The sequence below is a fragment of the Pseudophryne corroboree genome, chromosome 3 (assembly GCF_028390025.1).
Source record: "Pseudophryne corroboree isolate aPseCor3 chromosome 3, aPseCor3.hap2, whole genome shotgun sequence".
Classification (NCBI taxonomy): domain Eukaryota; kingdom Metazoa; phylum Chordata; class Amphibia; order Anura; family Myobatrachidae; genus Pseudophryne; species Pseudophryne corroboree.
Window position 1 is genome coordinate 300575196 of NC_086446.1, and position 16917 is coordinate 300592112.

Below are 16917 nucleotides of genomic sequence, written 5' to 3' on the forward strand. Positions count from 1 at the left end.
CGAAATTTAAGTCAGGTCTGGGCGTCCTCAGGCCTGAACCCCTGGGTTCTAGATATTGTATCTCAGGGGTACAGACTGGAATTTCAAGAGCTCCCACCTCACAGATTTTTCAAATAAGGCTTACCAACTTTGCTGTCAGAAAGGGCTATCTTACAAGAAGCCATTCAAAAATTGGAAAGGGCAAATGTCATTGTTCCAGTTCCATCTCACGTGGAAAACAAGGGTTACTGCTCAAACCTTTTTGTGGTGCCGAAGCCGGATGGTTCGGTCAGACCAATATTGAACCTCAAATCGTTAAATCAATATTTTAGGGAATTCAAGTTCAAGATGGAATCTCTGAGAGCGGTGATCTCAGGTCTGGAGGAGGGGGAATTCTTGGTATCCTTAGATATCAAGGATGCATACCTTCACATTTCTATTTGGCCGCCACACCAGGCTTATCACAGGTTTGCGCTGTTGGGCTGTCACTATCAGTTCCAGGTGCTGCCATTCGGCCTATCCACAGCAACGAGGGTGTTCACCAAGGTAATGGCAGAGATTATGCTTCTACTCCGCAAGCAGGGTGTGAACATAATTCCATATCTGGACGATCTGCTGATAAAAGCATCATCCAGGGAGAAGTTGTTGCAGTCCATTGCTCTCACAACTCGACTGCTCTGGGATCATGGTTGGATCCTGAATCATCAAAAGTCACATTTGGAGCCGACGAGAAGACTGTCCTTCCTGGAGATGATTCTCGACACGGAAGTGCAGAGGGTGTTTCTACTGGTAGAGAAAGCATGGGTGATCCAATCAATGGTCCGGGAGGTCCTAAAGCCAGCCCGAGTATCGGCTCATCGGTGCATTCGCCTTCTGGGGAAGATGGTTGCCTCCTACGAGGCTCTACAGTATGGAAGATTTTATGCACGGTCTTTCCAGCTGGATCTCCTGGACAAATGGTCAGGATCTCATCTTCACATGCACCAGAGGATACGTCTGTCACCGAAAGCCAGAATCTCACTTCTCTGGTGGCTTCAAACTTCTCACCTACTGGAGGGCCGCAGGTTCAGGATTCAGAATTGTCTCAGAGGTTGGGGAGCAGTCACCCAAGGGGAAAACTTCCAAGGAAGGTGGTCAAGTCTGGAATCCAGCCTTCCGAAAAACATTCTGGAACTAAAAGCCATGTACAATGGTCTTTTACAGGCGGCACATCTACTAAAAGATCAGGCCATTAAAGTTCAGTCGGGCAATGTAATGACAGTGGCCTACATAAACCGACAGGATGGAACGAAGAGCAGAGCTGCAATGTCAGAGGTAACAAGAATCATCCTCTGGGCGGAAAAAACATGCGGTGGTGCTGTCAGCAATATTCATTCCAGGAGTGAACAACTGGGAAGCGGACTTCCTCAGCAGACACGATCTCCATCCGGGAGAGTGGGGCCTCCACCCAGAGGTGTTTGCAGAAGTGACAGGTCATTAGGGTGTACCTCTAATAGACAAGATGGCCTCATGCCTCAACAAGAAGCTTCGGAGGTATTGTTCCAGGTCGAAGGACCCACAGGCAGTGGCGGTGGACACCCTGGTAACTCCGTGGGTGTTCAAGTCAGTGTATGTGTTCCCTCCACTTCCACTCATCCCAAGGATTCTCAAAATAATCAAAAGAACAATAGTTCAGGCGATCCTCATTGCTCTGGACTGGCCTAGAAGGGCTTGGTACGCGGATCTTCTGGAGTTACTGCTGGAAGATCCAAGGCCTCTTCCTCTTCAAGAGGACCTTCTGCAACAGGGGCCATTCTCTTATCAAGACTTACCATGGCTACATTTGACGGCATGGAGGTTGAACCCCAGATCTTAGCTCGGAAAGGCATTCCAAAAAAGGTTATTCCTACCCTGATCCAGGCTAGGAAAGGAGTAACATCTAAACATTACCATCGCATTTGGAAAAAGTATGTGTCTCGGTGTGAATCCAAGAAATTTCCTACGGTGGAGTTTCAACTTGGGCGGTTTCTCCTCTTCCTGCAAGCAGGTGTGGATGTGTGCCTACGTTTGGGCTCCATAAAAGTCCAGATTTTGGCCTTGTCCATTTTCTTCCAGAAACAGTTAGCTTCCCTCCCTGAGGTTCAGACTTTCTTGAAAGGGGTGCTGCACATCCAGCCTCCCTTTGTGCCTCCTACGGCACCTTGGGATCTTAACGTGGTGTTGCAATTCCTGCAATCAGATGGGTTTGAGCCTTTACAGGAGGTTGAGGTCAAGTTTCTCACTTGGAAGGCGGTCACACTGTTGGCATTAGCTTCTGCTAGGCATGTGTCAGAATTGGGGGCATTGTCCTGCAAGAGCCCCTACTTAATTTTCCATGAAGATAGAGCTGAGTACAGGACGCATCAGCAGTTTCTTCAAAAGGTTGTGTCGGCTTTTCATATCAACCAACCTATTGTGGTGCCAGTGGCTACTGACTCATCAATTACCTCAAAGTCCTTGGATGTTGTGAGGGCTTTGAGGATTTATGTGAAGAAGTCTTTACTAGAGATGAGCGGGTTCGGTTTCTCTGAATCCGAACCCGCCCGAACTTCATGGTTTTTTTCACGGGTCCGAGCAGACTCGGATCCTCCCGCCTTGCTCGGTTAACTCGAGCGCGCCCGAACGTCATCATGACGCTGTCGGATTCTCGCGAGACTCGGATTCTATATAAGGAGCCGCGCGTCGCCGCCATTTTCACACGTGCATTGAGATTGATAGGGAGAGGACGTGGCTGGCGTCCTCTCCATTTAGATTAGAAGAGAGAGAGAGAGAGAGAGAGATTGACCTGATTTACTGGAGCTTAGGAGTACTGTAGAAGTGTAGAGAGTGCAGAGTTTACTAGTGACTGACCACAGTGACCACCAGACAGTGCAGTTTTATTTAATATATCCGTTCTCTGCCTGAAAAAAACGATACACACAGTGACTCAGTCACATACCATATCTGTGTGCACTGCTCAGCCCAGTGTGCTGCATCATCTATGTATATATATCTGACTGTGCTCAGCTCACACAGCTTATAATTGTGGGGGAGACTGGGGAGCACTGCAGTGCCAGTTATAGGTTATAGCAGGAGCCAGGAGTACATATTATATTAAAATTAAACAGTGCACACTTTTGCTGCAGGAGTGCCACTGCCAGTGTGACTGACCAGTGACCTGACCACACTGACCACCAGCATAGTTAGTAGTATACTATATTGTGATTGCCTGAAAAAGTTAAACACTCGTCGTGTGACTTCACTTGTGTGGTGTTTTTTTTTTTATTCTATAAAAAACTCATTCTGCTGACAGACAGTGTCCAGCAGGTCCGTCATTATATAATATATACCTGTCCGGCTGCAGTAGTGATATATATATATTTTTTATATCATTATTTATCATCCAGTCGCAGCAGACACAGTACGGTAGTTCACGGCTGTAGCTACCTCTGTGTCGGCACTCGGCAGTCCATCCATAATTGTATACCACCTACCCGTGGTTTTTTTTTCTTTCTTCTTTATACATACATACTACTACATCTCTTTATCAACCAGTCTATATTAGCAGCAGACACAGTACAGTACGGTAGTCCACGGCTGTAGCTACCTCTGTGTCGGCACTCGGCAGTCCGTCCATAATTGTATACCACCTACCCGTGTTTTTTTTTTTTTCTTCTTTATACATACATACTACTACATCTCTTTATCAACCAGTCTATATTAGCAGCAGACACAGTACAGTACGGTAGTTCACGGCTGTAGCTACCTCTGTGTCGGCACTCGGCAGTCGGTCCATAATTGTATACCACCTACCCGTGGTTTTTTTTTCTTTCTTCTTTATACATACATACTACTACATCTCTTTATCAACCAGTCTATATTAGCAGCAGACACAGTACAGTACGGTAGTCCACGGCTGTAGCTACCTCTGTGTCGGCACTCGGCAGTCCGTCCATAATTGTATACCACCTACCCGTGGTTTTTTTTTCTTTCTTCTTTATACATACATACTACTACATCTCTTTATCAACCAGTCTATATTAGCAGCAGACACAGTACAGTACGGTAGTTCACGGCTGTAGCTACCTCTGTGTCGGCACTCGGCAGTCCGTCCATAATTGTATACCACCTACCCGAGGTTTTTTTTTCTTTCTTCTTTATACATACATACTACTACATCTCTTTATCAACCAGTCTATATTAGCAGCAGACACAGTACAGTACGGTAGTTCACGGCTGTAGCTACCTCTGTGTCGGCACTCGGCAGTCCATCCATAATTGTATACCACCTACCCGAGGTTTTTTTTTCTTTCTTCTTTATACATACATACTACTACATCACTTTATCAACCAGTCTATATTAGCAGCAGACACAGTACAGTATGGTAGTCCACGGCTGTAGCTACCTCTGTGTCGGCACTCGGCAGTCCGTCCATAATTGTATACTAGTATCCATCCATCTCCATTGTTTACCTGAGGTGCCTTTTAGTTGTGCCTATTAAAATATGGAGAACAAAAATGTTGAGGTTCCAAAATTAGGGAAAGATCAAGATCCACTTCCACCTCGTGCTGAAGCTGCTGCCACTAGTCATGGCCGAGACGATGAAATGCCAGCAACGTCGTCTGCCAAGGCCGATGCCCAATGTCATAGTACAGAGCATGTCAAATCCAAAACACCAAATATCAGTAAAAAAAGGACTCCAAAACCTAAAATAAAATTGTCGGAGGAGAAGCGTAAACTTGCCAATATGCCATTTACCACACGGAGTGGCAAGGAACGGCTGAGGCCCTGGCCTATGTTCATGGCTAGTGGTTCAGCTTCACATGAGGATGGAGGCACTCAGCCTCTCGCTAGAAAAATGAAAAGACTCAAGCTGGCAAAAGCAGTAGCACCGCAAAGAACTGTGCGTTCTTCGAAATCCCAAATCCACAAGGAGAGTCCAATTGTGTCGGTTGCGATGCCTGACCTTCCCAACACTGGACGTGAAGAGCATGCGCCTTCCACCATTTGCACGCCCCCTGCAAGTGCTGGAAGGAGCACCCGCAGTCCAGTTCCTGATAGTCAGATTGAAGATGTCAGTGTTGAAGTACACCAGGATGAGGAGGATATGGGTGTTGCTGGCGCTGGGGAGGAAATTGACCAGGAGGATTCTGATGGTGAGGTGGTTTGTTTAAGTCAGGCACCCGGGGAGACACCTGTTGTCCGTGGGAGGAATATGGCCGTTGACATGCCTGGTGAAAATACCAAAAAAATCAGCTCTTCGGTGTGGAGGTATTTCAACAGAAATGCGGACAACAGGTGTCAAGCCGTGTGTTCCCTTTGTCAAGCTGTAATAAGTAGGGGTAAGGACGTTAACCACCTCGGAACATCCTCCCTTATACGTCACCTGCAGCGCATTCATAATAAGTCAGTGACAAGTTCAAAAACTTTGGGTGACAGCGGAAGCAGTCCACTGACCAGTAAATCCCTTCCTCTTGTAACCAAGCTCACGCAAACCACCCCACCAACTCCCTCAGTGTCAATTTCCTCCTTCCCCAGGAATGCCAATAGTCCTGCAGGCCATGTCACTGGCAATTCTGATGATTCCTCTCCTGCCTGGGATTCCTCCGATGCATCCTTGCGTGTAACGCCTACTGCTGCTGGCGCTGCTGTTGTTGCTGCTGGGAGTCGATGGTCATCCCAGAGGGGAAGTCGTAAGACCACTTTTACTACTTCCACCAAGCAATTGACTGTCCAACAGTCCTTTGCGAGGAAGATGAAATATCACAGCAGTCATCCTACTGCAAAGCGGATAACTGAGGCCTTGGCATCCTGGGTGGTGAGAAACATGGTTCCGGTATCCATCATTACTGCAGAGCCAACTAGAGACTTGTTGGAGGTACTGTGTCCCCGGTACCAAATACCATCTAGGTTCCATTTCTCTAGGCAGGCGATACCGAAAATGTACACAGACCTCAGAAAAAGAGTCACCAGTGTCCTAAAAAATGCAGCTGTACCCAATGTCCACTTAACCACGGACATGTGGACAAGAGGAGCAGGGCAGGGTCAGGACTATATGACTGTGACAGCCCACTGGGTAGATGTATGGACTCCCGCCGCAAGAACAGCAGCGGCGGCACCAGTAGCAGCATCTCGCAAACGCCAACTCTTTCCTAGGCAGGCTACGCTTTGTATCACCGCTTTCCAGAATACGCACACAGCTGAAAACCTCTTACGGCAACTGAGGAAGATCATCGCGGAATGGCTTACCCCAATTGGACTCTCCTGTGGATTTGTGGCATCGGACAACGCCAGCAATATTGTGTGTGCATTAAATATGGGCAAATTCCAGCACGTCCCATGTTTTGCACATACCTTGAATTTGGTGGTGCAGAATTATTTAAAAAACGACAGGGGCGTGCAAGAGATGCTGTCGGTGGCCAGAAGAATTGCGGGACACTTTCGGCGTACAGGCACCACGTACAGAAGACTGGAGCACCACCAAAAACTACTGAACCTGCCCTGCCATCATCTGAAGCAAGAAGTGGTAACGAGGTGGAATTCAACCCTCTATATGCTTCAGAGGTTGGAGGAGCAGCAAAAGGCCATTCAAGCCTATACAATTGAGCACGATATAGGAGGTGGAATGCACCTGTCTCAAGCGCAGTGGAGAATGATTTCAACGTTGTGCAAGGTTCTGCTGCCCTTTGAACTTGCCACACGTGAAGTCAGTTCAGACACTGCCAGCCTGAGTCAGGTCATTCCCCTCATCAGGCTTTTGCAGAAGAAGCTGGAGACATTGAAGGAGGAGCTAACACGGAGCGATTCCGCTAGGCATGTGGGACTTGTGGATGGAGCCCTTAATTCGCTTAACAAGGATTCACGGGTGGTCAATCTGTTGAAATCAGAGCACTACATTTTGGCCACCATGCTCGATCCTAGATTTAAAGCCTACCTTGGATCTCTCTTTCCGGCAGACACAAGTCTGCTGGGGTTGAAAGACCTGCTGGTGAGAAAATTGTCAAGTCAAGCGGAACGCGACCTGTCAACATCTCCTCCTTCACATTCTCCCGCAACTGGGGGTGCGAGGAAAAGGCTCAGAATTCCGAGCCCACCCGCTGGCGGTGATGCAGGGCAGTCTGGAGCGACTGCTGATGCTGACATCTGGTCCGGACTGAAGGACCTGACAACGATTACGGACATGTCGTCTACTGTCACTGCATATGATTCTCTCACCATTGAAAGAACGGTGGAGGATTATATGAGTGACCGCATCCAAGTAGGCACGTCACACAGTCCATACTTATACTGGCAGGAAAAAGAGGCAATTTGGAGGCCCTTGCACAAACTGGCTTTATTCTACCTAAGTTGCCCTCCCACAAGTGTGTACTCCGAAAGAGTGTTTAGTGCCGCCGCTCACCTTGTCAGCAATCGGCGTACGAGGTTACATCCAGAAAATGTGGAGAAGATGATGTTCATTAAAATGAATTATAATCAATTCCTCCGCGGAGACATTGACCAGCAGCAATTGCCTCCACAAAGTACACAGGGAGCTGAGATGGTGGATTCCAGTGGGGACGAATTGATAATCTGTGAGGAGGGGGATGTACACGGTGATATATCGGAGGATGATGATGAGGTGGACATCTTGCCTCTGTAGAGCCAGTTTGTGCAAGGAGAGATTAATTGCTTCTTTTTTGGGGGGGGTCCAAACCAACCCGTCATATCAGTCACAGTCGTGTGGCAGACCCTGTCACTGAAATGATGGGTTGGTTAAAGTGTGCATGTCCTGTTTTGTTTATACAACATAAGGGTGGGTGGGAGGGCCCAAGGACAATTCCATCTTGCACCTCTTTTTTCTTTTATTTTTCTTTGCGTCATGTGCTGTTTGGGGAGGGTTTTTTGGAAGGGACATCCTGCGTGACACTACAGTGCCACTCCTAAATGGGCCCGGTGTTTGTGTCGGCCACTAGGGTCGCTTATCTTACTCACACAGTCAGCTACCTCATTGCGCCTCTTTTTTTCTTTGCGTCATGTGCTGTTTGGGGAGGGTTTTTTGGAAGGGCCATCCTGCGTGACACTGCAGTGCCACTCCTAGATGGGCCCGGTGTTTGTGTCGGCCACTAGGGTCGCTAATCTTACTCACACAGCTACCTCATTGCGCCTCTTTTTTTCTTTGCGTCATGTGCTGTTTGGGGAGGGTTTTTTGGAAGGGACATCCTGCGTGACACTGCAGTGCCACTCCTAAATGGGCCCGGTGTTTGTGTCGGCCACTACGGTCGCTAATCTTACTCACACAGCTACCTCATTGCGCCTCTTTTTTTCTTTGCGTCATGTGCTGTTTGGGGAGGGTTTTTTGGAAGGGACATCCTGCGTGACACTGCAGTGCCACTCCTAGATGGGCCAGGTGTTTGTGTCGGCCACTAGGGTCGCTAATCTTACTCACACAGCTACCTCATTGCGCCTCTTTTTTTCTTTGCGTCATGTGCTGTTTGGGGAGGGTTTTTTGGAAGGGACATCCTGCGTGACACTGCAGTGCCACTCCTAAATGGGCCCGGTGTTTGTGTCGGCCACTACGGTCGCTAATCTTACTCACACAGCTACCTCATTGCGCCTCTTTTTTTCTTTGCGTCATGTGCTGTTTGGGGAGGGTTTTTTGGAAGGGACATCCTACGTGACACTGCAGTGCCACTCCTAGATGGGCCCGGTGTTTGTGTCGGCCACTAGGGTCGCTAATCTTACTCACACAGCTACCTCATTGCGCCTCTTTTTTTCTTTGCGTCATGTGCTGTTTGGGGAGGGTTTTTTGGAAGGGACATCCTGCGTGACACTACAGTGCCACTCCTAAATGGGCCCGGTGTTTGTGTCGGCCACTAGGGTCGCTTATCTTACTCACACAGTCAGCTACCTCATTGCGCCTCTTTTTTTCTTTGCGTCATGTGCTGTTTGGGGAGTGTTTTTTGGAAGGGCCATCCTGCGTGACACTGCAGTGCCACTCCTAGATGGGCCCGGTGTTTGTGTCGGCCACTAGGGTCGCTAATCTTACTCACACAGCCACCTCATTGCGCCTCTTTTTTTCTTTGCGTCATGTGCTGTTTGGGGAGGGTTTTTTGGAAGGGACATCCTGCGTGACACTGCAGTGCCACTCCTAAATGGGCCCGGTGTTTGTGTCGGCCACTAGGGTCGCTAATCTTACTCACACAGCTACCTCATTGCGCCTCTTTTTTTCTTTGCGTCATGTGCTGTTTGGGGAGGGTTTTTTGGAAGGGACATCCTGCGTGACACTGCAGTGCCACTCCTAGATGGGCCAGGTGTTTGTGTCGGCCACTAGGGTCGCTTAGCTTAGTCATCCAGCGACCTCGGTGCAAATTTTAGGACTAAAAATAATATTGGGAGGTGTGAGGTATTCAGAATAGACTGAAAATGAGGGGAAATTATGGTTTTTGAGGTTAATAATAATATGGGATCAAAATGACCCCCAAATTCTATGATTTAAGCTGTTTTTTAGGGTTTTTTGAAAAAAACACCCGAATCCAAAACACACCCGAATCCGACAAAAAAAATTCGGTGAGGTTTTGCCAAAACGCGGTCGAACCCAAAACACGGCCGCGGAACCGAACCCAAAACCAAAACACAAAACCCGAAAAATTTCAGGCGCTCATCACTAGTCTTTACATCACAGAAAGTCGGACTCTCTATTTGTCCTTTATGATCCCAACAAGATTGGGTGTCCTGCTTCTAAGCAGACGATTTCTCGCTGGATCAGGTTCACTATCCAGCATGCGCATTCTACGGCAGGCTTGTGTCCAAAATCTGTTAAGGCCCACTCTACTCATAAGGTGGGTTCTTCCTGGGCTGCTGCCCGGGGTGTCTCAGCTTTACAGCTTTGCCGATCGGCTTCTTGGTCGGGGTCGAACACGTTTGCTAAGTTCTACAAGTTCGATACTTTGGCCTCTGAGGACCTAAAGTTTGGTCAATCAGTTCTGCAGGAGCCTCCGCGCTCTCTCTCCCATACTGGGAGCTTTGGTACATCCCCATGGTACTAATGTGGACCCCAGCATCCGCTAGGACGTAAGAGAAAATAGGATTTTAATTTCCTACCGGTAAATCCTTTTCTCGTAGTCCTTAGAGGATGCTCGGCGCCCACCCAGCGCTTCGTTTTCCTGCAGTTGTTCCTTGGTTTGGTACTGCCTTGTTACTTGGTTTAGTACTGTGTTGTTACTTGGTTAAGTATTCTTATTCAGCTGTTGCTGAGGTTGTTCAGGCTGGTTGGCCTGGTTTGCCTTGTGATGTGTGAGCTGGTGTGAATCTCACCACTATCTGTGTATTTCCTTCTTTCAAAGTATGTCCGTCTCCTTGGGCACAGTTTCTAGATGGAGTCTGGTAGGAGGGGCATAGAGAGAGAAGCCAGCCCACACTATTAAACTGCTAAAGTGCCCATAGCTCCTAGTGGACCCGTCTATTCCCCATGGTACTAATGTGGACCCCAGCATTCTCTACGGACTACGAGAAAAGGATTTACCGGTAGGTAATTAAAATCCTATTTATACTGTAGCAACCCAAGATTTGGGAGTCTCCCAAACCTTCTGGGAGAGTAGGCAAGAATGTTATTGTCTCACACATAGGGGCATAAGTATCAACGCTTGGGGGAGGGGGGGGGGATTCAATTGTTTGAAAATTTGGTTTAGTGCCTGTTTTTTCCTGTCTATTAGATAGGAAAAAACAGACACCCAAATGACTTTTCAAACAATTGAATATCCCCCTTAGAGTGAGATAAATTTGAGAGAGATAAAGTACCAACCACTCACCTCCTAACTCACTTTACAGGCTGTGTTTGAAAAATGACAGAAGCTGATTGGATGGTTCTTTATCTCTCTCCAGGTGTTCATGCATATCCAGGCTATTTAGAAAAATGCTATATAATTTATAGACATCAGAAGAGTGATATTTTCAGTAAATGACGTGTATTATCTTACTCCACTAGGGACACAATATGTACCAGAAATTACGTGTATATACATTTACTGTATATACCATAAGAGAGCAGCCTTCACAAATGAGCTTAGATTGGTCTATTTCTTACATTGCCAGCAAACTTTGGAAAGGGTGGGAAATCGTTCTCCTCCAAGACTATAGTTGTGAGTACCCATCTTCTCTTGGAACGGCGTAGTGGTCGGAGACTGTCTGCCAGATCTATATTCTGTGTAAGAAGAATGGAAAATATCAATTTCTCAGCTCACTGTTTATGCCCTTGTTAGAATCATAACATAATAAATACTCAGAGAAGAGAAGTAAAAACATTTTAGCAGAAGTAACAATTTCCACTAAGCACCAAGGCAAAACGTAAGCTGCACCTGCTATAAAGCAGAGTAAGCACTAGATGGTGCTTCTAAACATAACCCTCGGGCACTTCCCTTTCCCACTGTGTGTACAGGGATCAGTATGTGTTCCCATCAGCCAGGACACTGGCGGTCATTATACCGACGTCAGGATCCCAGTTATTAGAATGCCAGTGGGGAGGAAGGGGGGGGGGGGCGAGCGCAAGGAAGCCCCTTGCCGGCTCGCTGCATTCACTACGCTGTGGGGTCGGTGGCGAGCATTGCTCGCCACAGGTTTTATTCTCCCTCTATGAGTATCGTGGACACACATAGAGGGGGAATCACCTACCTCGCCGGTATTCCAGCGGCGGTATGGTGCCCCTGGCCGGATCCCGGTGTTGGTATTGTAACAGCCGGGATCCCGTCCATCGGTATGCTGAACGCATACCTGTGTACAGGGTTGTGTACATACCCTCTAATGGCCAAGTTTAGAACAGTTCTTTCAGTTAACATACAAAATGTTATTCTCTTCATATATATATATATATATATATATATTCGACAATCACAATATCAACATGGTCATGATGTCAACATTGACTATTTCTACATGTTCTTATTGATGCCATAACCCAAATCGTAATGCCAACCCTAACTTTAACCCAGACCCACCTGAATAGTCGACATTATGATAATATGGGCATTGTGCAGATGTTGAGATTAATTATGTTGACCTGCTGATCGATGATATCGTGGCTGCATACTTATCTCAAGATGTATTGTTATTCCATTACAGTTCTCTTATACGCTCAAGGGAAACACTTGGCAATATTTTCACACTAGTGGGTGACTTTGAGCCTCACACATCGCTGATGTTCACAATGTTACACTGTCATTTGCTGTCATCCAAGATTGCTGTCTCTGTAGTGCATCTGCCTTAAAACAGCTAAAGTTGGACTTTGCATCCATGTCGTACACAAATGTAGGTGTGGTTGTAAGTCGTTGACCTTGCAGATCAGTTGTTATCCTTGCAGGTATACATTACTCTTTTCACAGCAGATACTTACCCGCTTTGGGCGTACCTGGACCACTCCTTTTGGACTCTCTCCTTGGGTTGTGTTCACCTGATAATTACAAAAGAAATGCCTTATAGAAATCTTTTCAACAAAATGGCATATTTTATATAGGGTGGGAAGATAATTAGTTTAGTCTTAGGCATGTTTAGTTTAAGAAATTGCTGGGCCATCCAGGAAGAGATAGCAGGGAGACAGAAATATGAGTTACAAGAGATGGGGATGTGATACCCGCTGAGGTAAGTATCACAAAAACCTATAAGTTTCATCAGCAACTCACAATACACTGCAATTTAGGTTACACGCAGACAATAATTTTACGATTTCATTGTAGTAATTTATTTATCTGGAACACTTTGATTAAGCTCTTTCGCTGCTATGAATAAAACATGCATGACTACAAAGCAGAAGCATACATTTCAACCTCTGACAAGTTAACAAACTAATAAAGAAAATTAGAAATGATCACGTATTAATTATACTAATAATGGGGACCCCATATACTAGTTTATGGGGGTCATTCCGAGTTGATCGTAGCTGTGCTAAATTTAGCACAGCTACGATTATCTTCCCTGACATGCGGGAGGATGCCCAGCACAGGGCTAGTCCGCCCCGCATGTCAGTCCAGCCCCCCCTCCTCCCCCACAGAAGTGCAAAGGCATCACACAGCGGCTGGACCGCACCCACGAAACGGCGGCCAAACGCCGCCATTCCGCCCCCTCCCGCCCAGCAATCGCCTCTGCCTGTCGATCATGCAGAGGTGATTGCATCCCTGCTACAGCCTTCGGCCATCGGACATGCGCCGGCGCACTACGGCGCCAATGCATGCGCAGTAGGGACCCGTTCGCTCTGCTGAGTTAAAAAGCAGCGAGCGAACGGGTCAGAATGACCCCCAATGTCCATTAAATAGCTTATGTTGGAGTACTCAGGTGTAATCTCTTTAGCGCGTTATCTGGTTTACCCAGCTCAGAGTCTCATGCTAAAGATGTACATTGTGCTGGTTATAGGGCAAGAGGGAAAATTTCCCTTTCTTTGTATTAAAAGACGACACTGCTCAGCTCACTGTCATTTGTAACTTTCTCCAGGTAACTTTTTAACTTTCTCCAGGTAACTTTCATAACAAAAGTATCTACTTCTAGCTGATATTAGGAACTCAGTTCAGTCAGGTATGGGGGAGAGACTGGCCAAATCCTGCTGCTCTTGCACAAATACACAAGTGACAGGCGGTGCAGAAGTCATTCTCTCTATAGGAGATATTCAATTGTTTGAAAAGTCAGTTGGGAGTCTTTAGATCTAATAGACAGGAAAAAATAGACACCCAACTGACTTTTCAAACAATTGAATCCCACCCTATGTGTTGCCTGTCACTCTGTCTTGCATCCAGCAGCATCTGATCTGAATCACTGGAAGGAGTGTCATCTGCTGTGCAATGTTCACAATGTCCCTGCTTCCACTATGGCAATGTCTCCCCTCCTCCTCACTAACAGTGTAGGGCTTTGCACTGTGAGGTTTAGGCTTACTGTACGTCCTGTAATCACCTTCTCTGCTCCTGCATTGGTGAACTCCGGTCACTGGGAACAGAGTTTGGCCCTTGGTAATCTGTGCAGCGCTCCTGTCACACACTGTTGCCACAGTTCCCCGTCTGATTCCCAAGAGAACCGTGCTTAACTGCTCCAACTGCCGCTCACTTTCAACTGTCACACTGTACCACTTGACACCGGTCATGTGATGTGCACCTGACCTGAGCAGCTGCAAAGGCTCTTGGGAATTGTGGTCTGTATGTGTAATGACATACTGTATATACTATATGTGCTGTAGTGTGATGAACAGTGTCAGCATAATAACTCACATAGTGGGGTGTTAGAGGGAGAGGTCAGGGAAGGAAAGGTAGATCTGTGTCTCAGCACAGAGATTATATTGAAGGTCAAAAGAGCTGAAAAGCTCACCTACTGTAAAGAAAATATATAGAACGAGAAAAGGAGAGGTCCAACAACAGTCATGAGAGGAGACAGAGAAGGAACAGTCAGAGAGGCAGGAGAGCATCACAAAGACCAAGTACACACAGGAGGAGAGAGTAGACCACAGTGTCAAAAGCAGTAGAGAGGTCAAGGAGAATGAGCAGAGAGTAGTGGTCCTTAGGTTTGTCAGCAAGGAAGTCATTGATTACTTTCATGATAGCAGTTTCAGTGGATTGAAGAGGATGGATGCCAGACTGAAATGGGTCAGGCAGGGAGTGTGAGGATAAGAGGGCAGTAAGGCAGTGGTAAACAATGCACTGGAGGAGTTTGGAGGTAAAGGGAGGAGAGAGATGGACGGTAGTTGGAGAGAGTGTTAGAATCAAGGGTAATTTTTTTAAGAATGAGTCAAACAAGGGCATGTTTGAATGCAGATTGGACAATTCCTGATGGGAGGTAGAGATTGAGCAGGTTGTCAAGATGGGAACAGGCAGAAGGACAGAGGTAGTGCAGGAGGCATGATGGATAGGGTCAAGGGAGAGGTGGAAGGGGGAAGACTGGACTAGGGCCATGACTTCCTCTCCAGATGCAGTCAACATGGGTCAATAGAGAATATTGTAAGAAAACATTGGGGTGTTCTAAAAAAGTGCTTTCCTGTCTAAACCCAAAGAATGTGTCCAGCGCATGCGCAGTTTCCCAGCCCACGAGAAACTGCGTGATGGATCGCTTATGTGATCCAACCTGAATCAGGCCCTTACTGTGCTTTATCATTCATGCCTTTCCATTTGTACCAAACACATGAACAGCAATATGGGGAACACAATGTCAAAATGGCATGAAAATGTCTTCAATTTAAGGCATAACAACTGAATATTTGTGTCAAGAACTGATGTGTTGGGAGGATTGATTTATTTTTTAGTATCAGGGCTATTTACAAGGGGGTACTGTAGCAAATATCTGAGCTATCTATCTATATCTATCAACCTATTTACAATAGCAAATGCAGTACTCATAGCTATCGAGACTGCTAAAAAAGCCCTATATAAGGCTCTTAAGACATCACTCTTAAGTGCCTCCTCAGCAGGCCCGGCGCTACTCGCTCAGCAAAGGGATGCAAAGCAGGGAGGCACCAGCGTGGAAAGGCGCTCTCCCTGCTTTGCATTCCTGCTGTGCTGCCTGTCTCTTCTGTTGCTGCTAGCTGCTGTGCCTGTCACACTAACAGGCAGCGGCGCTGGGAGCTTGAATCCTCCTCCCCCTCCCCTTTTGCAGTGGCACGTCAGTGTTTGGCCGAAAAGGGGGTGGAGCTACGCAGCGCTGAGGGGCAAAGCTACATGGAACCTAAGGGGGCGGAGCTACACGCTACACAGGACCAGTCTGACTCTGCTACAGATCCAGGATTCCTGTCAGCCAGCCAGCCATATAAGTAAGTGAATGGCAGGGGACTCCCTAAATCTCCCAGCAGTTTCTCAGCTTCCTCTCTTCACTCATTTATGTGTTGCCCCACCCCCAGGTCACCTGCAGCTCCTCCGTTCTCCTCCCCCTGCTTCCACTAGCTGTGCTAGATAGAGGCCCCCAGCTACTCCTCCGCACCCCATGTGTGCCTCTTTCCAATGTGCCTCTGCTCCTACCCACCCCATGTGTGCCTCTTTCCAATGTGCCTCTGCTCCTACCCACCCCATGTGTGCCTCTTTCCCATGTGCCTCTGCTTCTACCCAGTCCATGTGTGCCTGTTTCCTGTGTGCCTCTACTCCTACCCACCCCATGTGTTCCTCTTTTCCATGTGCCTCTGCTCCTACCCTCCCCATGTGTGCCTCTTTCTCTATGTGTGCCTCTCCTTCTAGCCTCCCGATGTGTGCTCCTACCCACCTATATCAACTATGTTTCTGCCCCTCCCCCTTCTATGCCTCAGTTCTCTTTCGGTTATAGCTAAAATCAAGTTGCAGAAAGGACCTCTGACGCCACCAGGGGGAGGAGCCATACCTGAACAAGGATACCCGAAATGTACCCTTGCGGGCTAGCATCGCTCGCCATTCTTAGTGCTCATTAACTTGGTCTGCTCCGCTCGCCACCGGGTTGCTAAAGGTAGTAGTTCGTGGAGTGGATAGTAAAAGTACTATCCCGCTGGCCTAGCTCCTCCCCCTGATGTCAGAGGTCCTTTCTCTAACTTGATTCTAGCATCTACCATCCTCTTTCCCATCAGTGCCTCTGCTCACTTTCATATATTTATCTTTAGTACATTCTCCATCCGTGCCTCTGTCCCCTCTTTCTGTGTCTCTGAAGCCCCCCCGTGCCTCTGCTTCTTATGCCATCTGTACCTCTGCCACCATGTTCATTAGTCCCGCCCCTCCCCCCCCCCTCATGTGTGGTTCTGCCCCTTTCCCCATCTGTACCTCTGCTACCTCCTCATGTGTGCCTATGCCTCCCCTCCCCACCTCCATGGCTGGCAGGTGCCATCGGAAGAGGTGCAGACCAACAGACGCAAGATAGCACTGCATAATTCGTCTGAGGCATGTCATGTGAGCATCATTTTCTATTAATAATAATTTTAGATTTCTATTTTACGTAGAGTAAGTGTGTGTAAACTTCTATAGTACAGATATAGCCATGCTCATCTT

At 47.4% G+C, this 16917-nt stretch overlaps 1 protein-coding gene across 2 annotated transcripts in view; it reads right to left on the bottom strand.

The window, feature by feature from the left end:
- The window catches only part of LOC135055367 (cadherin-like protein 26), a 235248-nt gene that overhangs the window by 104483 nt on the left and 113848 nt on the right, over positions 1–16917 (bottom strand). For both annotated transcript variants that reach the window (XM_063959336.1, XM_063959335.1), the window contains exons 2-3: positions 12342–12398; positions 11040–11156 (exon numbers count right to left, since the gene is read on the bottom strand). In XM_063959336.1, the coding sequence (XP_063815406.1) occupies positions 11040–11156; positions 12342–12398 (174 nt within the window). The remainder of the gene's footprint in view (positions 1–11039; positions 11157–12341; positions 12399–16917) is intronic.